The 25669-nt window shown below is 30.3% G+C and overlaps 1 protein-coding gene across 1 annotated transcript; it reads left to right on the forward strand.

Moving 5' to 3' along the window:
• Positions 1-7462: 7462 nt before the first annotated feature.
• LOC111638923 (acetylcholinesterase-like) lies at positions 7463-24788 on the forward strand. Its single transcript, XM_023384697.1, has 4 exons — positions 7463-7606; positions 22240-22337; positions 22407-23889; positions 24313-24788. The coding sequence occupies exons 3-4, from the start codon at positions 22415-22417 to the stop codon at positions 24452-24454; spliced, it is 1617 nt and encodes a 538-aa protein (XP_023240465.1). The 5' UTR covers positions 7463-7606; positions 22240-22337; positions 22407-22414; the 3' UTR covers positions 24455-24788.
• The last annotated feature ends 881 nt before the right edge of the window (positions 24789-25669 follow it).

Here is a 25669-nt window from a genome sequence, read left to right on the forward strand (position 1 = left end):
CGGGAAATCGAACATATTTTTAGACCCATCTAAAAATTCTCTAATTAGTCTGGAAACAAGGGGACCCAATTCTTGCATTCTGTGAAAACGGGTAAGGTTGACTGTAACATAATAATCTTTATCTTAGTTATCGTTACTTTTGCCCGAGCAACGCCGGGCCCACCTGCTAGTCTATATATACAATCGAGACGGGTTGATAATAATAATAATAATAATAATCAGCGCAGAGCCCAAACGGTTAGGAGTTGAAAGTTGAAATTTGGTACACAGTTAGAGTACGTCACGAGAACGCACACTAAGAAGAAATTTTTCGAAATTCCCCCGAGGGGAGAGGGATAGGATTAAGGCTTCGACAATGGAAGTGTTAAGTAACAATGGAAGTGCTAAGTAACAATGGAAGTGTTAAGTAACAATGGAAGTGTCAACAATGGAAGTGTTAAGTAACAATGGAAGTGTCAACAATGGAAGTGTTAAGAATGGAAGTGTCAACAATGGAAGTGTTAAGAATGAAAGTGTTAAGAGAAAGCGACGTGCAAGATTTACAGACACAGATGCAGTTCTTTTGTTTTGCGGAAAATCAAACATTTTTTAACCCATCTAAAAATTAGTCTGGAAACAGGGGAACCTAATTCTTGCATTCTTTGAAAACAGGTAAGATTGACTATAACGTAATAATCTTAATCTTCGCTATCGTTACTTTTTGTTTTATATATATTTTTTCAAGTAAGTACAGATATGTTTACTGTACAACCCACATTTTCTATTAACACCTAGAACAGGCTTTGTAGCATTATCTTTACAATGTCCTTGGCCTGTACAGTGGCTTACTCCAGGGGTCAACCTGTGTAGGAGGTGAATCCTATAACAATAATAATAAATTCTATTCAATACTTTTAACACAATTAAATTTAAAAACCTTATTAAAGTTGAAAAAATGTATTTAATTCTTTTTTAATCGGGTTCTTATATAAATTTTACGTGAAACACTTGATTAATCTTTCTTTTATCTTTGTCTATATACATTTATGTGAATGTAATAAGCATACAGTTCTAGGAATGAATGAAAAACATACAACACGACATTTTCTATTCTTAAAATAGTTCAGTTTCGAAGGTCACGTGTATGGCCTAATAATTAGTACCTGTTGTAACTTTATATCCTTCATTTTTCTCCATAATTTGATGCGTTTGTTTCGTGTTTATATTATTTTTTCATTGCAGTTATTTTCGATTTTATTTTAATGATGTACTCCTGCACTTGTTTGTGATATAATTATAGAAGAACTCATCATTCAGTATTGAGAAATTTGTATATTTTTCCATATTTATATAAATTATATATAAATTTATATAATTTTCTTCAATGATTACATATAGGGTGACTCTAAAAGTCAGTTAACCATTAGTTAACTGACTTTTGGGCTACCACAAGCTTTAGTCTTTAACTGAATGAATTTTGAAAACCTGTTTAAAAGCTAAACCCTTGTTTTCATCAATTTTGTGAATTAAAAATATATTCTAAACTAAGTTTATAAATTTATATTCACAATTGTATCCTGTACCCACAAATTTTTTTGATTTAACTGACTTCTGAGCCATCCTGTAGGCCTATATGTATCTTCAGGATGGCCCAGAAGTCGGTTAAATCAGGATTTTACACAAACAAACACATAAAATCAATAATTATACAGGGTAACTGCTGCATAAACTCGAATGCTGAAATACATAAAACTCGGTTTACTGACTTTTGGACCACCCTGTATAAAAATGTATATAAACTTACATAGAATTATGTAACTTTTTCTCAATTACATGTTTTATACGTTAAACACGCTTTCACATTGTTCTAAACTCGTAATTAGAACGGATAGAACACACGGTAAACTGACATTTGGGTCAGGCTAGTTATATGAATAATTAAATTTTTTCGTATTTATAACTTGATAAATTTGTATGATAATTCTGAGAATTTAAAAAAAAAAATTTATCTGTTTAGCTGGAAGCTATTAATAATTTATCGCTCATTATTTATTATAATTTACCATATTTATAACGAATAAATGGGAGCTTTATCGTTAAATTGCATAATTTTGTTCAAAGTTATAGAATTAGAGATAAGTTATAACATTTTCCTATAGGATAAAGATGTGAATGAAGCCGATTATCATGTTTAATTTAATTTAATTTAATTTTTAATCGCTTATGAATAAACGATAAAGAAGAAATTTAATTATATTCATTTGTTTCGATTTTTAAATTTATAATTGAATAAGAAAGATTAAGATACCCGGAAAGATCAGAGAGAGAAAGGGGAGAGAAAAGAAAAAAAGCATAAATAAAGGTGCATTAATTAATTTTCTAGAAATAAAGATATAAATTGCTTGTTTTTATACACGTTAAAATGTGGGAAAACTTAAAACAGGTGTTTTACCTTTACTAGTATAAACATAAACACAAGCGAATTTATTGTTTTGTTTACTTTAAAGAGTTGTAATTTAATTAAACATTTGAAACAATTTTCGGGGTGTTTATTCATTTATAATTTAATACACAGTGAAACTGATTAAAATCAAATCTCTCGTGTGAAATGCCCTATTGTTAAAATACGTCTACAACACACGCACGAGATTTCCCTGTTATACAGATTTGTAAAAAAAAAAAAAAAAGAATCGGTTTGAATGTCAAATCCACAGCAACTACCATTCTTCTATATTCTCTGTTTGACTAAAGAATCCCCGCTATGCATCTTCGACCTTTTTCTAAAGCAATGTTTATCATTTCTTAACAATTTCAAGCACAGATTGTATGACGTCAGTACCAGGCATACGCACCCCTTCTGCGATCGAACCTGGCAATGACAATCGAACAGATGTTGAGAAATTTCTTGCATCTCGTATTTCCTTGTAATAATGAATGGGGATGATTCGAAACTTCCTTTATTGTCATTACGAAAAATGTGTATTTAAATGCTCTATTTAATGAATATTATAATATATATATATATATTTTTTTTTATGAAAGGATCATACCAAGTTTTATTATTGAATGAATCAATAGTAAATAGTTTTATATAATTCTATTTTATTTTATATTTTAAAATATGCAACAGTTTGTTGCGTGCACGAGTCGGCTTCCGGTTAATTTGGGGATTTTTTTTCACCTCTTCTGTAGGGAATTACTTGGAAATTTACAGTAGCGGGGTAAAACCTGTCGAGGTTAGTTCATACGATGAAAAATATATATACTCAATTTAGTTATTAAAAAAAATTATGATAAATGTAACATATATTTTAATTTGTATTTCTTTTAATTTATGATTTAAACAAATATTCTTACATATTTCCGGAAATACAGAAAGTTTTGTATATATTGAAGAGAATATAGGGATTTTTTCGTATATGTTTGAGGAAATATACGGCTTTTTTCGTAGTTATCAGGGAAAGTATTAGGAGAGTTACTTTTCTTAATGTGTGAAAAATCCCTACATTTCCCCGAATATAGGGATATATTCGTGGAAATATAGGGAATATTTCGAAATGTTTAGATTTTTGGGGAAATATTGGGGAAATTTGGGGAAATATAGGGAATATTTTCCCAATATCCCGAATATTTCCCCAAAAATCTAAACACTTCGAAATATCGGATTTCAGGTAGGCTAAATGTAGGGACATTTTAAAGTAATAAAAATACTATAAATATCTCCATATTTACCTGAAATATTTTTTTATGAATGAGAATTCTTTTAAAAAATATACTTTGTCTATATATTTACATAAATTATCATAGATATAGGAAAAAAGTAGTGATGTTTTTCAATAAATTGTATAAATTCACTAGCATTTTTAAAGATATTTATAATTATTTTTTTGTACAGAATATTTCTAAAAATTCATTTCAAAGTGGTTTCTGATGACATTGGTATAAGGGGATCAAGAATTTAGTAAATTATAAATATTGTTCCAGTGGGAAATTGTGTAATAAAGTGTTTAAAAATTAATCTACAAACATTTCCTGAAGTGTTTTCAGTAATACGTTTGCTGTTAAAAAAAAAAAAAAAATGTTATTTAAAGAAAATCGAATGAAATCGTCGAATAGTTTACCTTGCCAACATGGAGTTCTGGTAAAACATTATAAGGAAACATTCTTCATTAGTCATACGCATCTATTTTTTTTTCTGTGTGTGTTCCTTTTGTTAATTGCACTCTTCTCGTTAGATTTTCTATTAACGATGAAAGGGAAATGGGAACAAAAGTCATCCTTCAGTCAAATATAGCAGAGATTAATCAGTAAAGTTCAAAGTTTAGACTTACACACAGAAATCTCTGACGAATTAATACGCAAAATCACTTTCAAATTACCAAATTTGACCTTGGAAGCGTAAAGAATTCAACCTTAAAGATATTTTGAGATACGAGAATAAACTGTATTTTCCACTCCATTGACTTATCGATCGGATTTAAAATATCAGTAGACAATATAAGTTTGTTAGAAATGAGATATTTTAATGGTTAAGCATTATCTACAAGAAAGAATCATACGATATACATATATATATATTTTTTAATTTCACATTTATTTTTCTGTGAAGAATGTCTATTCCCTTCTTCACCCTTTCCAAACCGTTGTGCAATGTTCAGTGTAAGATTGAAGATATAATTGACCTTATCCAGTAAACGATGTGACAAAATAGTGATTTGTGACTCGATTTTCAAGAATTTCTTACGTATAATCCCTTCTACGAACTCGAATTTCATGAAGATCGTCATATGTTATCAGGTTGCTCATGAGATAGGCATCTATATACACATATAGGCCTATATACAGTATATTCTATATTCTAGATTGTTCTAACTGGTATAAATATAAACCAGAAAAAAATATATAAAAATCTTTAAAAAACGAATTTCTAAATATAGAATTCCAGTGTTTGCTTTCTTGAATTAAACATTGATCTTAGAAGAGAGTTTGTTTAATATTCATGAGAGAATTGCTAAGTTTTCCCCATTTGTTATTTTTAAATTACTTGCTGAGCGAAAATCTTGGATATTTAAAAAAAATGACAATTACTTAAATTACATTATCAAAAAAAAAATGTAGGAAAATGAATAAAGAATTGGTTTAAAATATTCCAAGTCAGAGATAAACAAGACGTAGAGAGCGAGAGGATGGGGAAAAAATGGAGGAACGGCGAAAGAATGCTATAAGAAAGAGACCCGAGGAGGAGATCGAAGAAGTGAAAGATAGAGTAAGAATGGAGAATGGATATTAAGCTAGAAAAATATTGTTGAAAATAATATATATATATATTTGATATATTGCTGTAAGAGGGAAAGAAAAATTGTAGGGAATTCCCTAATAAAACAAGAGTAAAATCTACTCTCCTGTGTTTTGCGATTTCCGTTCGTTGCTTCAAGATTTTTTCCCCCACAAAATTCAATTTTGAAAAGTTGAATGACCATTTAAAAGACATCGTGGCTTGTAATCAAACAATCTCGTATAAAAATTAATTAAGTATGAATCTCTCCAACATGTTATATGGAAAAATTTGTAATGATTCTTAAAGTTTAAGTTCTACTCAACAATTTTCAATAATAAAAAAATTCTAGCATTTAAGACATGATATAAGAGTACTCGAATAAAAATAAAGTAGCAATTCTGTAATCGTTTATACAATAAAAATAAAATAAAATAAAATAAGGGGATGCTCTACACAATTAGCTTATCAAGTCATTTATGTTTTCTTTTTTTTATACAAGTTGTCCAAAATTTGTTTTTAGTTCCTTCTTTATAAACAAATTATATATTAGAGTTTGCGCTTAATATTAATTATTTTAAATAATATTATTCTTAAAATAGGCTTTAACGTTTTGTTCTAAAATTCGAGCTCGATCAGATCGTTCAGGTATGATTAAAAGTTATTCAGACGAATAAAGTCATTATGGTAGCGCTTTTCTTCAAGCGACATTTAATATCAAAGAAAGCAGGGAAAATAAGATCAAATAGGAAATAATCAGGGAAATAGGGAGTAAAGGGAAATATTTACCCCTTTATTCATCTTTTCCTGAGTTTTCCCTAACCTAACCCGAATAATATTTTCCCGTTTATTCCCTATCTTCCTGAATTTTCCCTAACATAACCTAACAGGGAATATTTTTCCATTTATTCCCTATTTCCCTAAAGTTTTCACTCGTATTTATTTTTCGTTCTTAATCTTACAAGGAATTTTCCCTGATGCGAAAACAAATTACCTTATATCTTTATTTTTAATGTTTATTTTATCCCTGTTGTATTTAGGGATTTTCGTTAAAAGGGGGAAAAAACAAAGACTTTTTTTAAAAGAATAATTTAGTTTTTCCTCTCATAACGGAAAATCTACGATGGAAAAAAATAATTTTTTCATAAAAAAAAAGGAAGAAAAAAAATTATTTTTAAAGAAGAAATATATTTTAAAATAATTAAAATTATTCTGTTAACAAGGCGAAAAAATTTTAAAATATAAAAAAAATTTATAATGAAAGTATCCGAATATTGCATTAATGGAAAGTAATTAATTTATAAAATAATTATAAATAAAATATTAACAAATTTTCCACGTAAAAATGATCTCTCGGAAAATATATAAATTTAATTATTTATTTCCATCAAATATTTAAAACATTAGAAAATAATTAATTATTTATATTAAAAGTTTTAGACGCAGAATTTATTTACTCATTTATTTATTTATTTATTTTTTGAACCTGAAAACGTCATCGTTTCCCCTCTGACGTCACTAGCATGTAAATCCAAACAAAAATATTATCGATTGATATCGAGTCGTATATTTTGTAAGAAAGTATCGAATTTTAAATTAAATTCTTTCATATGAAACGTTTCTCGGATTTCAAATATGTTTTCATGTATTTTTTCAACTTTTTCTTCCGTTTGAAAATTAAAAAAAAAAGGGGGGGTTAAAGCGGCCACGTGATCAGCCGTTCGAATCTATTTGACGTCACTCGAATCTAATACAGTACAAGTCGACCCCCCTATAACACTGTTGATTTTTCCGTTTTATATGAATTCCGTGTTGTACGAGTCACTTAGATTTTACAAATACGTGTGCCGGGCTGTGAACGGCTCATGTATTTGTAAAATCTAAGTGACTCGTACAACATGGAATTCATATAAAACGGAAAAATTAACAGTGCTATAGCGGGGTCGACTTTGTATTATTATTATTATTACTACGTATAAAAATTCAAAATAAATATATTATTAAAAATTATTTTCATTGGAATATTTTTACTTTAAACAATTCGTTTTAAAAGTGATGAAATTTTTAAATGGTTTTAAAGGAATATAAATTTTAAAAATTTAAAATACGTAGTTATGACGTCAGCAGACAACGGTCGAAAGATTTTATAACGAACTTTTATTTAAATCTAAATTTTATTTATTTATTTATTTTTTTAATGTTCAAAATGCTTTGATGATTTGAAGTTAAAATTGGTAAACAAATTAAAGTTTAATATATTAATTTAATTTTATAAATTAACTTCGATCTTCAGAGATTACCGGTAATTACTGGTTACGTCATCGGAATATCCCATCCTTTGGGGTATTTAGGGTAAGTTTTTTTTCCCTTGTTTTTTCTTCTCCCTGTTAGTTCTAATATTTCAAAAACAACGCATCTGTAAGATTATTTTGTTATTTACGATGACAAATAGGACAAATAATTATTATAATGATTATTAACTAATTTAAGTGAGTCAGTTTAGCTGGGTTCTAAAACATAATCATCATTTCAATAATGTTAATTGCTACAGACAGGATGCAAGCTTATTAACAGCTTCTATATTATTCTTTTTTAGTTTTCTTCTTACTTTTTTCAATTTTTTTTTGTCTTCTTCTAAGCCATTTAATTAACACAGGAAAGTAGTTAAAAAAAAAAAATTAACAAGAAAAATAATCGCTAAAAATTCCCTATTCTCAACTCAGGGAAATTTCGTTATTCCAGATTTAACGTAGTCAAAAATTCCCTAAGGTTTTATTATTATTATTATTATTTAAACTCAAATTTAGAGAGAAATTTTATTATTTTTAATTAATTATATAACTAAATTAATCATAATTATTAACGTTTTTGTTTTAGAAATAAAGCTGAATATTTACCGAAAATTTTCTTAATCCTTATTATTTAACNAGAAGTATTTTAAAACTGATATTAATTTGTTATAATTTTTATTTTTAATTACACAGTTTTTAATAATTAGTTTGTTTTTTGATATATGTAATAAATAAATAAATTCTTAATTACAATATAAGATTAGAGAAAGATACAGATTAACTAATTTTTTTTATTTTTTGACAGATAAACTGACATTTTCCATAAAATCATGATGGTTAAAAAACCATCATGATTTTATGGAAAATGTCGATTCATGTATTCATGTACGATTTAATGAGATCATTTGTTTGTAGAATTGTTATGACTAATTCTTATAATTGTTCTTGCATGAAACAAATATAGATAGATACCCCTTTTTTTAAGCCAGTTTTCAGTAGAAGGCATAGTCTCCATGGAAATTGAAAAAAATACTGTACAAAATTTCTTATGCATTTGTATACAAAAAAAATTAAATCTTGCATGGTTGCATTTGAATAACTAGCCAAAAATTTCTTAATTCCTATGATAGGATTATTTTATCTCAAAACTACAACAAATAGTAATACATATGATTATTTAGACTGAAATAATCACATCTTATAATCATTGAAGAGAGCAGTTTTCTGAACCTATTATTTGGAGTGTGCTTGCAGAAATTAATCTGCATACAGTGTCTTTAGTTAATGATGTAATTCTTATTTTGAACTGAAAGTTTTCCAGTTAGTAATATATGCCAGAAACTGCCATATATTCCTAATTGAAGATCAGGAGTTAGAGTTACAAGTTAACCAATTACCATCCACTTTATTTTTAATGCATGAACACTTATGGCATTATAGTTATCGTAACTCTGTTGATTTTTGGCTCTGAATATTGGCATCTGTACTGTACAATAATTGACACTCTTTCTATCATCCATATACCACTATAAAATGAAGAATCTGCCTTATTTTCTAATGCTACAATTCTCTGCTACATTTTTTCATATTCTGGTTAATCCATTAGAAACATAACCAATTCTTGTTACAGTAATGAGTGAGAAAATAATAATTTCTAAACATCTTTTCATTTCTTAATCTTTTTAGTTTTTTCTAAAATATTTTTCTATTTTTTAAAGGAATTATCATTATTTTAAAAACTTCAAACAAATTTTGCAATTTTAAGTTTTTAAAATAATGATAACTTTCAATTAAAGAGAGCGTTAATTTAATTTAATATTTACTTATAAATGAGCAAAACTAATTATTACATGATTGTCTGCACCATAATATGAATAAGTTATCTTATAAAAAGTTATTTGTATATATAGTTTCCCAGATTGTACATACTTGATTATTAAGAATATAAAAATTCCTAATTCTTATAATTAAGTTTTCAGTTTTAGCTAACTGCCATCAAATAATAGTTTGTGGACACCCACAAACTTAATCAGCTGTTTAATTAAATAAAACTATTTTAAAACCGTAAACTTCAGGCTTAAAATTTAATAGCAAGCAGAAAATAAATAAATTTACCGGAAACATGGTGATAAATGAACAGACATATTCTTATGTCTTTTTTCAAATCTATTATATTTCTTAACATAATGCAAATAATCCCTTCTAATAACTATGGTACGTTGCATCTTCATTTTTACTATCACCCCTCTCAGAATACGGCCTCGAATGCTGACGTTCCCCGTGAAAGGGCACTTCTTGTCGATATAAGTACCTTCGAGAGCCTATAAAAATAAAAATTTATTTTAGTACCACTTCTAACTTTTGTTTATTAAGATTTTTTTAAATGAAATTTTCAGATAGTTATAACATATCTACAAAATTTTTCAGTAGACCGTCGTGGATTTTTCATCATTTGTCATTAAAAAAAATTACATAACAGTTTCAGTAATATATAAATAATTAAATAAGAGAATTTATTCTGTAGTTTTATACTACAATTTTCCATCAAATTTTAGTTTTAATAAAACTTGAATCCATTTCGTAAATTAAATAATATATAATCATTTCCAATACTTTTCCATTAATTATATCTTTCCTAACTTTTATGCTATCTTACACAAAATGTAAACGTAAGATATATAGCACTGGAAAAAAGTTTTTTAATGTCACTGTAATTTTATTTACATTTTTCATTTTATTGAAATGTATTTATTTTTGCTGTTATTATACATTAATTTAATTAAGAATAAACAAATTAATAATTAATAAACTTTTAAAAATTCATATTTGCTTTGTACTGTACCGTACATACAGTGTTTGTTTTTATTGATTTACAAATATGGTTGAGGATTTCAAGTATTTTCGTTTTAAATAAAATTTGGCAACATCTGTAGGGATATAATTACTAAGATTATATCCCTAACACATCAGTATAATATATAGGCTAAATATACCCCTCTCAATATTTTTTCAGATATTCATTTATACATATAAATTAAGAAATAGTATAAAAATAGAAACAATGGCATATCAACTGATGTTATTTATATTTTTACAGAGGATTTTATAGATTTGAAGCAGGGATATTGTACACATATCAAACTACAAATGCTAAGATTATCCCTCAACAGGTAAATATCTCTATTAAGTAAGAAGAGTAAAATGTAATATCTCTATACAGAGGGATAAATCCCTCATAATCACAGAAATTTATCCCTATTACATACAGGCTATAATAAATTCATTATTATGCCATTACTAAGTAAAACTCTAAGAAGGGGTTAAAAGTATATGAACTGGGATATAGATAAATCATGTATATAAAGGTAATTGTTTCTACAATAGATATATGAATATCTGAGTTTTAAAACTACTATGCATCTAATTTTCAGAACTGTGGAAGCACATCACATAGTTCCTAATTACTTATTTTTTTTTTTCTAATATGAATATGAAAATTATTAGTTTATCCCTAATTTATTGTTATGTTTGAATTTCTAAATTACGCATCACATCACAGACGTCGTTTATTTAGTTTACGTAAATGATTTATTTATTCGTATGTCGAGACAAACCAAGTCCAGACAAACTTAAAACGAACGAAGAAATAAACCAATTAGTTTAAAGTGGTATGTACTTTTTTTACATTCTTTCACGTATGATTTTTTTTATTTAAGATACAATTTGTTTACGATACGACCAGATTGTTTTCTCTTATGGTTTGACATCGTGATTTACATAATTTTTTTTATGTAAAATTAACTGGGTTGAAATAACTAAAAGATTTGTATACAGAAAATCTAACTGTAGTTTATTCCTTTATTGTAGTACACATTCATAATTAACATAATAAAATTTAAAAAAATGTTTTAAAGCAATTTTAAAATACTGTATAAGAAAAATTCAGGGGAAAAAATTCTTTGAATTAGGGAAAATTGCAATTTTCCCTAATTCAAAGAATTTTTTTCCCTGAATTTTTCTTATACAGTATTTTAAAATTGCTTTAAAACATTTTTTTAAATTTTATTATGTTAATTNAAAAAAATTCTTTGAATTAGGGAAAATTGCAATTTTCCCTAATTCAAAGAATTTTTTTTCCTGAATTTTTTGAATTTTCCGTAATTCTTTGCAATTTTCCCTAATTCAAAGAATTTTTTCCTTTCAAAGATAATACAAAGAAATATAGAGAAAAATCTTTCGATTAGAGAATTTCCCTATTTCCCTAAATCAAGGATTTTTCCCTTTAAAACGCATTGTTTTAAAAGAAATTTCTCTACATAATTTCTTAAATTTCTTTAAAAATTTCTTGTATATAAAAATTGCTTATTATTTTCTTCGTTTTTATAGTATGTTCTAAGCAATGCATCGTCTTGTATTTATTATTTTTTGGATATAAAAATGGAATTTTTAGTAGGAAAAAAATGTATTTATGATCTAGTCAAAACTCGGAAAATAGGTTTTATATCATTTTTAAACAGCTTAAACATATAGTAAAAATGTAGCAAAATATATTGAAGTATAAAAATATCTACTATCTTTTCAGAATCTCCATGTTTTACATAGTGACGTCAAAGTAAAAAAACATTCAGTAAAATTCACTAGTTCTGTTAGAGTCAAATCCGTTGTTTACTTCTATAAATTCTCAAGTTGAATATTGTGTAAGCATTTCTTAGTAGTCATGTATAAGTACCTTTCGAAAAGATCAATTTTCTGTACATGGCTACGACATTTCCAATGAAGAAGTCTTGTATTATAAACCGTATTTTTCGACTATTGTAAATGTTTAGCAATAACATCTAATGAATACACGACAATTTAGTAATCTTATCTCTTCCTTGTCAGGTTAATTTTTTAAAATTTCTATTACAGTATACAGTAAATTATTCTCTTGAATAGATATGTCACTGTCTAAAGAAAAAAAAATGTGTGCTATTTTAAATTACATTATATACAAGACATAGCGGGAAAGATGGCCGATGAGGAGAAGATGGCCATTAAAAATGACTTAAAATTTTTAAAATAAATGTATACAAACTTTTATATACTTTGGAAATATTACATATTTGCAACATCATGTAAAAATATTTTGCTCCCTTTACCAGATTTATATCTGTATACACGGCAAATCTGGCAACCGTGCAATTAAAAATATTAAACTAATTTATTTTTGGTTAACTTTTGCAATCGATAAATAATGATAAGCAAGACGAAATCTTTGCTTTAAGTTGTAATGCAATAAGTTTGAGTCATTCAGCTAAAATACGCTCTTATGTAATTTGATTTTCAGCAATATAATGACCATTTTCTGTAACTGAAACCCCTTGTTGACATTTGATTTGTTATAAATCGGAACTGGGAAATAATATCTATTGAAAGTAAATATGAAGAAGGATGAGTATATCTTTCAGATGAGACAAAGGATTTTATTTGATTAAAATAAATAAAAAATATTAAAGTGGCATAATTAAATACAGTAGAGCGTCTTTTATCCGAATCAATTGGGGACTGGGGTTGTTCGGATAACTTATTTTTCGGATAATCGATTATGTACGAAAAATATATTAATTTATCCCGTGTTGAAATTTTTTTCCGTTACGTGTCGCTTCGCGTTGAATTTTCGTCGATGTTAAGCCTAACGAAGACTATTGTATCGTTAAAAATTATTTTATTATTTTGTACAAACAAAATAAATATATTGAAAAATATAAAAACAATAAAAAATTATACTTCAGAAGTTAATTTAGTATCAAAAACGTAAAATATTTGAGTAGCCCAAGACATAGCCAAAGATTACAGCGCCACAGCACTGGCGAAAATTTAAATTTGACGACTGGAATTCCTTCGGATAACCGACGTATCGGATAACCGACCTTCGGATAAACGACGCTCTACTGTATAAACATTTCCGAAATGTAAAATGGAGTGACATTAAATAAATAAATAAAATACTGCGAGAAATATGAAAGATCCGAGCAGAATCGAGTTTCCAAGGGTACTCAAAGTTATATGAGATCAGAAAAATTTATTTTTGAAATTAATCGAAATTACAAGATTAAAATTATAAATAATAATGATAGAAATTATGTAAAACTTCAATTGTTCTTTTTAGAAAAGAAAAAATTAATCTATTATTATATAACATTTGTTTATCAGACAAGAAGAACCATTGCAATTAATTACAGAATTGTTTTTCTAAAAGATACATTAATTTAAAAATATCAAATGGCAAATAAATATCTCTAACTTGTAAAATATAAAAATGGAGAGAAGTTAAAAATTAAAAAGCATTTTTAAAGAAAATATAGGAAAATGTAGGGAAAATCTTTGAATTGGGGAAATTCCCTCATTTCCTTAATTCAAAGTAATCTTCCACATTTTCAAAGATAAAGGGAAATATAGAGAAAAAGTTCTGAATTAGGGAAATTCCCTCATTTCCCTAATTCAACGATTTTTCGTTTAAACAGATTTTATTTTACTTATAAATTCCCTAAAATACAAATATTTATTCATTATTTTCTGTTTTTAATAGTAATTTTCAAAACAATTCTATTTATTATTTCTGAATACAGGAATGGATTCTTTTAGTTTAAAGAATGGATTTAATTAAATATCACCTAAATTTAGTCAAAACTTAGAGAATATATTTTCATGTTATTTTAAAATTACTTTAACGTATAGAGAGAAGAAAGTAAAAAAATATATATATATTAAATAATTTGTTTAATTTTAGTATGAAAATACAGAATTTAAACGAAATTAATCGATTTTCAAAGGAAAATCAGGTTAATCGATTTTTGGTAGGAGAAAAAAAAACTGGTCTAGTTACAATCTGTGCCACTAGATGGCGGTATGAATTATGAAAATGCAGTACCGAGTTCGAAAATTCGATAATTTAACGCAATGCTAAACGTCATCAGATTTAATAATTGAAGTGTTCGTAAATTTAATTATGGCCTGTGTTAGCTACATTAGTTTGCTTACTACGACGACATAAACATAAGTAAAAGCTAGCGCAGACGAGAAAATGACGATGGACATTACGTATGCTTTACATAGGGGGGTGAATATGAAGTCACGATTACACAATTCATACAAAAGTAATTAAGATTTTCATTAACTCCTCTGTCGTGCAGTAATAGAAAAATTAACCCATTCGTGTATATTCCTCCAGAATTCCTTCTAAGAAAATACAGAGATAAAATCACATTTACAGTTACATTTACATTTAGTGTTGCCAACAGTGTCTTTTTGATCCGGCAATTCCGGGTTTAGCAAATTTTCTCCCGAAGCCAAATTATTTGGTCACTTTTTCGGGTCAAGTGCTCTGACCTGGAGAAATACTAAATCAGCGTGACAATGCACACAGAATTGTGGGTCTATTCATTTGAGTTTAGCGTCACTCAGTCAGCAACAAGCATCGCCCACAGACTATGAAAAAGGGGGGCACAAGCTATAAAAAAAAAGTCATCGTACATTATTATGAAGAAGCTTCGAACTTTATGATTCAACATCTGATCAGCACTCCCACAAGGTTGCGCTGGTTGCACTCGGGCTACTAGCTCCACCTTGTGGGAAGACCTCTAAGATTGCCGATCCCGAGTAATTTTTCCATGTTCTTTCTTATACGTGACCCTAAACTAGATAATCTCCCATAAAGTTATTATCACGTCACTTCCGTTGAGGCTACCAGAGGGTAAGAGTAAATCTACACTTATCCCATAATTTATAAGGTAATGAGACATAATGGAATATGATGACAACTGTTTAAAGGAAACTTTAATTAGTTGTCAATTGATATTGTGCGTGTTTTGTTATGTTTTTGAGTAAGAACTAACATTTATTTTATTACGTGTAATATCTTGTGTTAGAATAGTATAAAAATCAACATATTTCAAGGAATTTTATAATCTTAATCTTATAATTCCATCGAAAGTATGTATTTTGGTATTAAAGTAAATTGAAGAAACTTCATCAACATTGACAGGAACGATGCCAGAAAGCTTTCAGAAAGTTCATTTTTCAGGTTTTCTGTTAATGTTTCTGTGAACGTTTTCTAAGGTTTTGATAAGCGAAAAGGTATATAGAATCGATAGAAAAACCTCCAGAATGAAGTTTCTTGAGGTTTCCTTCTCGATAACTTTTTACAACCACAGAAGTCTTTTCAACTGACCTTTAATATTTAACAACAAAGAATAAAATTGCCTAGTTTTATTGTGTGTGGATTTTGAAAGGTTTTCCCATTTTGATCGAGGTATAAATGTAATTTCATACCAGTGCTTCTTAAACAACAGTGCATTATATTAAAGAGAAGATTAGTGAAACGCGAGCACTCGTAAAATAAAGGTTTACGCAATAGGTTTCAGGATCAAATGTTCTTTTCGATGTTTTTATGATGATTTCTCTATTATCGGTACATCAACTGATCTTCTAATAATATAAATTTAAGATTTTAAATAATTGTACAGCTTATTTGCGTAAATAATACCATAATTGCCTACTTATAGTGTTACAATATAAAATAACAGTGTTTATATTTATTTCTTGCTAATCATTAAGTCCAAGTGAGATCCATTTGTCCTTAGAACAAAGAATTATTATTGAGCTGCAATTTGAAAAAATTGTAGACCTATAAATACCCACTGTCGTCCGTCCATCTGTCTTTCCTTAATCTCGAGAACGGAGTTAAATAGATGACATCCGAGACGATATATGGAAGCCTATGGGGCAGGAGGCCCCGATTAACTATATATGAACTTCTAAAAGGTGTCAGATAGATGGCCGGCATGACTCTATTGTTAAATCAAAAGTATGATGTACAGGGGCAAGCCACTAATAATTTGAGGTAGAGAGCATACATTTTAAATTAAATAAACTAGACATATGATTAAAAGTTGCAGCCCGGTATTGTGACGATGTTACAATAAATATTTGCTCGTTAGAAAATATAATTGGGCATGTGATGAAGAAGAATAACGATTATAACAGAGAAATGCAGGAGTGGATGTAATGGGTATCAGATCAAGAGGAAGGTGACGAAAGATATGTGGATTGATTACATGAAACACAATTTACAGCAGTCGAGTGGAGGGTGAAAGCACAAAGCTTGAAGATACAAAGAATGGAGAACAAAGTGATGGCTTTAAGTCACGTGATGATGATGAGGAATTAATATGATGCCATTGATAGAAAATTTTTCTATGGAATGTAGAAGTGAACCACTTTAGAAGCTAAGGTACTTCACTGATCAACCCTATTGTGGGTGTAGAATGTCATAATCTAAATCTTTACAAAATGAAGAATTCTCATCCAATTCTCCCGAATGAAGATTGGATGAGGATTGCTCATTGCAAGGTCATGCAACGTTCATATCTTCTAAAACATATCTCGGAAGTGGTCTGTTTGGTTAGAAATTTCAGAACATTGTTCTATCCAATAAAGAAAATTACTTTACAACAATTGTATCTTCATGTATCTTAGAATGCTAAAACATCCACAGTATCAAGAAGAAACAAAGAGAATTTCAGCTATCTTTCAAGAACCTAGGTGATCCTAATTAAAGTACAGTACCTCTAATCAACGCTGTTCAGCAGTCCAAATACAGTACAATATTCTGTATGGTAAAAGACATACGAGAGACACTTCCGTGAAGAAAATTAGTACGAAAACTTACCACTATGGCAATTTTAACGTCCTCAAGCAACAAACTTTGTATGACATATTGATACCATACAAACACCTTGATGATGCAAGAGATACTGCTCAGTGTAATTCTCATACTGAACGTGATGAAAAGTGTTTACCAGCTGACTGTAATTGATCATATGTGATGCTTTTCTAATGTAGTGTGATACTGTCTTTCGAAGCAACAAATTTGAAACGTATCCTCTAAAAACCGTCTTTATAAGTGTCCCACTTACAGTGCCAAAAGTGCCGTAGTGGTGAGTAGTGGTACTAATGTTTTTTTACGAAAATGTCTGCGTGTCTCCGAACGTCACCACGCCAGATTTGACTGCTTTTAGCACTGCTAATATGTGTTTAGACAGCGTGGAATAAGGGTACTTGAATTACGATCGCGAGGTATGAAGAGAATTTTATACAACAAAAACAGCTGACTTGGGAATTGAAAACAATCATCATCACTTATTACAATGTTGGTTATTTCTGAATTGCGTGACTCAAACCGTTCCTTATAAAGTGAATTCATTAATCTTATGGATAAAAACATAAGATATTATTATTTTGCGTGATTATATTTATATTATTTTGGATATAGAATTGTTTTTTTTGAAGTAACAACTGCAGCAGTGTTCAGTTTTGTCCAGTAAGAACTACCAAGAACGACCATATTAATAACCATAAATTATAATGATTCTTTGAAGTAGACGAGTTTAGCTGTTTCTTCCTCTGACGTATACTGTACTTCTAGCTTCGATGAGGATTTGTTTCCTTAGCATCAAATTAAGATACACGATAATTAATTTTTAATAATATCTTTTCATTCCGATAGATGGCATTATATGAATTTTCACTATTCGTAGAGCGTTATCCCAGACAATTGAAAAATGGCGGTCGGATGGCCATGACGACTAAGGCGTAATTCAATCGTCCTGAGATAGCTTGGAATCGAAACCTGGCGAGCAACCCCAGGAATTTTCTTGGGTGATATGTCCGGATATGTTGCATCTGTTTATCACCATCTAATCGCCCCCTTATTGTAGCCTGGCTGAACCTACGATGGGTATATAAAAAACAGCATTCTTTGATGCACACAGTGCGTAAAAGGTCAAAAATGAAAAAATTCCAATAAACCAATTAATAAAACAATATGGATAAAAAAGGATTATGGTTGCTTTCATTTTGGTTTGATGTGGTCGGCTATAATGGGATACGGCAACCATGATCACTGAGAACTTATAAGGGCCATGGGGTAGAGCAGACCTCTCTAACTTCTTACCGTGTTCCTATAGCTCTAGCGTGCCATTTTGCCCTGTTTTTTGAAGAAAGAAGCACGTAAAATGTTTATTAATAAAAAGCAGACTTAAACAATTTTTTCTATTAGTAAAAATAGCATTACTTTATATGAGTAGGAACCACTACGAGTTTCAAGTTTTTCCGGGCCAGGAGAAAAATAATTAGCTTCTACGATCCGTTGCCATGAGGACCGTCGAGAGGATCGTGGCGGATCGTCCAACGAAACACGTGGACGATCCGCCAAGAGGTATGTTCCGGAAGGACTTTCTATCGGAAACAACCCCCATTTACGTTAGACACGTGAAGGAAACACGGAAACTCCAAGCGAGCAGTTCGTTGGTAAGATGTATCTACTCGCGACCTATCGATGCTGAGGGATTATATTACGGTCGCGTATCTTCTCCTGAGACAGCGCCTCCATATTAGATTCCACGAAAGAAGGTAAAATTCTTCCATAATGAACATCCATGTTGGAAGATTCCGTGTTGAAACCTTTCCGTGGATTCATATTAATGTGGAAAACGGTCTTCTTCACTATTGCTCTCCATATGCTAAGATAAAGATAATCTTCACTAATGGACTCATTGGAATGTAGGAAAAATGGGATCATGCAATGGACTGAGGTGCCTTAAATCTGATTTCTCCAATGGAGGAATTGCATAAGGGTTCTAAGAGGAATCATACTATCCATCACTATCAACCATAACAGGGTCAAGGTAGGTTATAGATATACTTTTTTGGTTTATCAGAAACTTTCATATATCCAGCTATGTCGAACTAATGTCATTTCGATCATTCTTGTGAAACAATCTTCCTCAACAATGTCGATCAAAGCTAAAAATTAGAAGATACACAAGATCATATAGTGGAGACATAAGCCTGAATATATGCTCCTAACTTACAGGAAAGTGTAATACATGTTCCTAACTTACACGAAAGTGTAAGTTAGGAGCATATATTACATACTTAGGCAAGGAAGAGTTTACGAAAGAATGTGAATTCTGCTATGAAAAGAGCGTAAACATTTATGCTTTTATGAATATTTTAACCGATAAATTTTATGAATGTTTTAACTGATGACGTCCCATTTCATAACAATTTGCTTCGTGATTGCATTGTATTGTATTGTATATCCAGCTTTCTATGTCGAACTTTCATGTCACATACACTTTATGTCAGTGGATGTACACAATAGCGCATTTAGAAATATGGCTCCCTTAGGCCCACAATATGCAGGTTCCCCCAAACTAATAGTGCCACTTCTGCACTGAATAATTATATTTTATAATTTTAATTCTACAATAATTGTATTTTTTACAAATTATTAAATCGAAATAGAAAAGGGCACTATATTGAAACACCATTAGTAACTTACTGCCAGTCTGTTCAAGCAAAATGTATTCATATATGAACTACTCAACTGATACGTCTTACTTTTGCCCTCCTTAAGGTCTTAATTTGCATTATTCCTTTACGAATTGTTTCGACATGAAATTATTTTATGCCACCAAACTCTCGAGCCCTTAGACCAGGACCTAGTGGGTCTAATAAGAAATTTTATTTCTATAATTTAAATTATTGATAATACACACTTCTAAAACTGTATTTTCCTGTAGACTACAGTTGTCAAGAGCATTTTCACAACTAAAATCTGTTCAATATTTTCTTGCTTTCCTGGCATCCAATATGGCGGCGCCCAGTGATCGAATCCACGTGATATGAAAACATTAAAATACAAAGAAAACCGGATATTTCTTTATTCCAAGAACAGATTATTTATTTATAATAATATATTAAAACTAGGATTTATTTAGTCCATAAAACTTCATACCAATACTTCAATTTAAAAAAAATGACATGTATTATTGTAATCATTTCAACTCTGTTGCCATCTTTTGCTGATGCAAGTAGTAATTATCAATCATTAACGACTATCTTGGTACAAAAAAACTTCGTTTAAACAGTACAACCTCTATAAAATTTACATTAACAACTAACCACTTATTAACTAAGACACTGCTGCAATTCACAACACATGGTTCTGTAATGTCCTTTCATTGACAGGACGGGTAACACTCAAGAAGACAAGAACGATACTAAGGTCATTGAGAAAGTCACCAACACAATTCAAGGACAAGCCTTCTGGGAAATTTAGTTGCCATCCCGTTATTAACCTCACTTCGTCCTTTCGTTAATTGATTTTTCCTCCCCCCCTCTGTCGTCAGATATTAACACCTATCAACAGTCTTGATTGACCTTCATATACTTGAGAATTTTTTCTCTTGATACTCCCAATTCGTTCGTTAAAATAGGTGCCATTTTATTTATTTACTGATAAATCATAAGGATAGATCACACCTAATTCTATCATGATATGATATGCTCAAAATGTCACCTAACTGCATGCAAGATCTTGTGTTTCCATGCTCGAGTGGGTGCCACGCAAACGTAGATACATGAATGAAGATTAAAAGATTACCTCTATCTTAACATATGGGTACCAGTAGAAAATAAGGAAATAACCCATGGAGGATACATGGATGAGCATCCAACATGGGATCTAGCAATATGGTTGTTGATTAAGGAGGTGTTTTGGATTCTTGAGTCTAGATAGCAATGCAGATGTAGCGCATATGGAATTTTTGGATCAAGTAAAATCTCTTAAATGGGTTCATACAAATATGAAATGCTTTGGAGGCATTAAAGAAGGTTTGGGTCTGATTTGGTTTAATGAGATAAGGCAATGCAGACATGGGCGATCTGCCAAGGGGAATGCCAAGACTTTCAGAGTTTCTAACACCTAAAGGTGTTAGAAACTCTCTGAAAACTCCATGTGGCCAACCCGTTAGTGAGGCGAGAACTCACGACCAACTACCAGTGTTCAGGCCGGTCATTAATAAGGAGGAATTACTGTATTTAATTCCAGTGCTGGAACATCAATCGGCCATTTAACTTTATTTTGTTTCATCTGGAAGTAAAGGATTATTCAAAAGAGTCCTCTAAAGTGAAGGAAATTTATTATTGTTATTTGAATACAAGTGAGAATTCTAAATACACACGGTAGCCCAAAAGTCAGTTAACTGACTATTTGACTAGCCTGTTTATATCTATAAAAAAAGAATTGAATATAATAATATTTTCATCGATATTAATTTTTTTTGGGTGCAAGAAAAGAATCAATAACAATAAAAAAACACAAGCAGAACGACAGAGACACGAAATAACTGATTACATAACAATAAACAGCCATTACATGAGAAATGCCTACACACTTTAGTACGTCACCGAAGTTGATTTATCGAAATGAATGGATACAGTAGTGCAGAATTTCTATTAATTACACCAAAATCACAAATACGATAGAAATAACAGTTGATGTTTTGAGTTTATCCAAACAAAAAATACAAAATCACACAGTTGTTTTTTTTAAATGGCTATATTGAAAACAGTACTTTTTTCATACCTAGTGTCTGAAAAATAATACCCACGGCAACTGTCGACAAGACCTGAAGTTCTGTCGCATCTTGTCGACTCCGTGTATTGTTTTTCACCTCTAGAGGTCATCGAAGACAAAGTCAATGACATCGACTAATGACATCCATTCTCAGAATTCTCACCCCGTGACCATCTCTACCTGTCCCCTCGTTGATTAATAGATTTTTCTGTTGTTTATCATATATCAAGATGTCACGATGACCTTGAAACCAGTCACGTTTGTAGACGAAGAGTTTTATGCTCCTACTGCCTTTAATTCAGTCGAGTGTTGCTATTTGTAATTAAAGGTAGGTACTTGCAACTTTGCTTTCCCTTCAGTATAACTTCATTTACAATATGTAATTTCATGTTTTCAGGAGCAAGGATGAGAAATTTATTTAAATGCCTTCTTCTAGTGTGCATTTTCAAAAGTTATTTCGCAGAGAAGATTGTCCAAACTGAATTAGGAAGAATCAGAGGAAAAAAGATAAATGCGTTAAACAATGACGTTTATGCATTTCTAGGTATTCCATACGCAACACCCCCGTTAGGAAAGCTTAGATTTAAAGCACCTCAACCTGTCACGAAATGGGAAGACATTTACAATGCCACCGTGATGTCGCCTATCTGTATGCAAGATCCTGTGTTTCCAGTGTTAGAGTGGGTGCCACGAGAACGTCGATACATGAGTGAAGATTGCTTATATCTTAACATATGGGTGCCAGTCGAAAATAAAGAGAATAAACCGTTTTCCACTATGGTATGGATACACGGAGGAGCATTCAACACGGGATCTGGCAATATGGATGTTCATTACGGAAGAATTTTGGCTTCTTATGGTAATGTCATCGTCGTTACTATAAATTATCGCTTAGGAACTTTTGGATTTTTGAATCTAGATAACGAGGCAGCACCAGGAAATATGGCATTTTTAGATCAAGTAATGGCTCTGAAATGGGTTCACACAAACATAGAAAGTTTTGGAGGTGATAAAGAAGGAATCACCGTATTTGGTACCAGCTCTGGAGCAGCAGCCATTTCACTTCATTTGGTTTCACCTCTAACTAAAGGATTATTCAAAAGAGCCATTTTGCAAAGTGGAGGCTGTTGTCATCATCATTTGGAGAAGAAGAAGAATAAAAACATTAAAACTAGTAAAAGGGTTGCAGCCAACGTCGGTTGTAATAATGGAACAGAAGATAATAAAGATATAATTGATTGTTTAATGCAAACGGATGCTTTTAAAATTGCAGCAGGCGAGAAACAATTATTGAAAAATAGGAACAGACTTGTCAGCTATTTTACCCAATTGGGAGAACCATTCTTGCCCGATGATCCCATTGAATATTTTGATAATGGATTAATACACGATGTAGAAATAATGGCGGGCATAGTACCCGAAGAAGCTTCGATGATTTTGGCTTACTACAAACCTGAAATTTTGAATCAAGATAATCCCGGTTTCACTATGTCTAAAGCAAGGAATATCCTAAACACTATTTACAACTTTAGTAAACCAAAGTTTGATAACGTTATGGAAGAATATTTTGGGAATGTGCAAGAGGATGATTATACACGCATTCTCGAACGCACTAGAGATGTCATTGGAGATGGAATTGTTAAGTGCCCTGTTATATCTCTAACAGAAAAATTATCCGTAAAAAATTATACTGTCTACCGTTATACTTTCAACCATGCCCGAATCAATACAGGGTATAAGAAATGGGAAGGAGTTGCTCACTTTGCAGAGATATATTTCATGTTCGGTTTGCCTTTCGTGTATCCGGAAAAATACATCCCAGAAGAAGAAGAATTCAGTAAACAGGTCATGCAATATTGGGTTTCTTTCGCTAAAACTGGGTAAGTTTTGTTCGTATTTTTAAAATTCGTTTTAATTTAGTCTTTATCTCGCTGTTATGGCAATTATACATCACTATTTTAAGTTATTTTCCATTATAATTAGTTTGGTTAGGAATATTGTCATAGCTGACTTTCAATATTGATGATGTACAATATCAAATTGGGAGCATTGCCCATTATGGTTGCGAGTTGAATATTTCTGCTCAAGATCCTTATTAACAGATAATGAGAATCTTGAAGCATCCTCACCAAGAGATAATGGGATCTTGAGCACCCTCATGGAGATCCTGAAGCAACCTGTTGATGAGGATGCTTCAAGAGACGAAAAGACATGATTAAGAGAAGAATCTTTCACTGGATTTTGAAAAATAGTTTATTATTGTATAATAATTTGCTAAATAATGATTTTTTTTGTAATTTTAGAAAACCTTCCTGCCCGGATCAGGAAGAAGAATGGTTGCCATTCACTAAAGAGAATCGTAATGTCATGAAGTTTGATCTCGGAAACATCCACAGAATTAACGAGGAACCGAAGAAACAATGCAAACTATGGAAACACACTTAAAAAAGTTAATTCAATATCGTTTCAATTTGGAAATATTCAAAGATAATTTTATTATGGTAACGGTCTAACGCCTTTAAAATCAATTCGCTATGGTTGAAAAGATTGGAAATTACCATTATTTTATGGATAAATATTCATGTTTAAGATCATATTCAATTAGTTTAAAGAAGACGAATTTTGAAGATCATGCTGAAAATTTTTCACATATTTTCCAATAATTTCAGAAAATATTTTTTTTAAGGGGACTTGTTAAAATTTGTTTTTTATGCTGTATTTTAGGATTAATAAAAGGTTTATATTGTTTTATTGCCGAAATTAAATGTGCAATTTGTTTCATTATGAATGGGTCTAGGGTATGCTGTTAATACTGCAAAAGATTGGGCTATTGTTTATTAATTTTATGTTTATTGTTTAAATGACTGCAATCACGGGTAACGTTATTGTACGTTACGTAACTTCTGTGAGCTATTTGGGGTGATGATAGACAACAAGAGAATCTAGAACCTATTGTAAAGGATGACTTGTCACTTATTTTCTATGATTTAATTTATTCTCTTTTAAACTTGAGCTCCATCATTAGGGGAACTCGTGGCGGTGACGACGTCCTTACTTGCGCAAGATGTTCGAATGGGTACCACGAGATACATGAGCCAAGATTGCCTGTATGGGTGCTAGTAGAAAATAAGGAAGATTAAACCATTCTCCATCATGGTATGGAATACAGAGGAGTATTAAACACGTGTCATTCAATTACAGAAGAATTCTATCATTCGGCAATGTCATTGTCAATTCTTTAGAGGAGCAAGCTACGGCTTTGAAGTGGCCCCATAGAAACATTGAATATTTCTAATATATAATATATAACTATACATAAATAAAAGTGTGACAATCGTATCATTATGGGGAATTTTTCTATAAAATTCCGTAATTTGGGGAAATTTTGCACACACTTTGCAGAATCTATCTACTTGGCAAACATTTATTGTGTTTGCCAAGTAGTGGGTTCCATTCCAATCCATTTCGGTTCCTGCTTGCAAAATATCTGTAACAAGTGATAGCCCAAGATACAATTGCATGTATGGGACTTTATGGCACTGTAATGATTACAATTTTGTAGCAATTTCTTTCGTAACGTACAATTAAATTCTAATACACTAAAACGTTTCTTAAAATTTACAGAATTCGAGGTATTTAATATGCAGGGTGGCGATACTT

Source organism: Centruroides sculpturatus, unplaced genomic scaffold, assembly GCF_000671375.1.
Source record: "Centruroides sculpturatus isolate CEXI.00-Female unplaced genomic scaffold, Cexi_2.0 scaffold1309, whole genome shotgun sequence".
Taxonomy (NCBI): Eukaryota; Metazoa; Arthropoda; class Arachnida; order Scorpiones; family Buthidae; genus Centruroides; species Centruroides sculpturatus.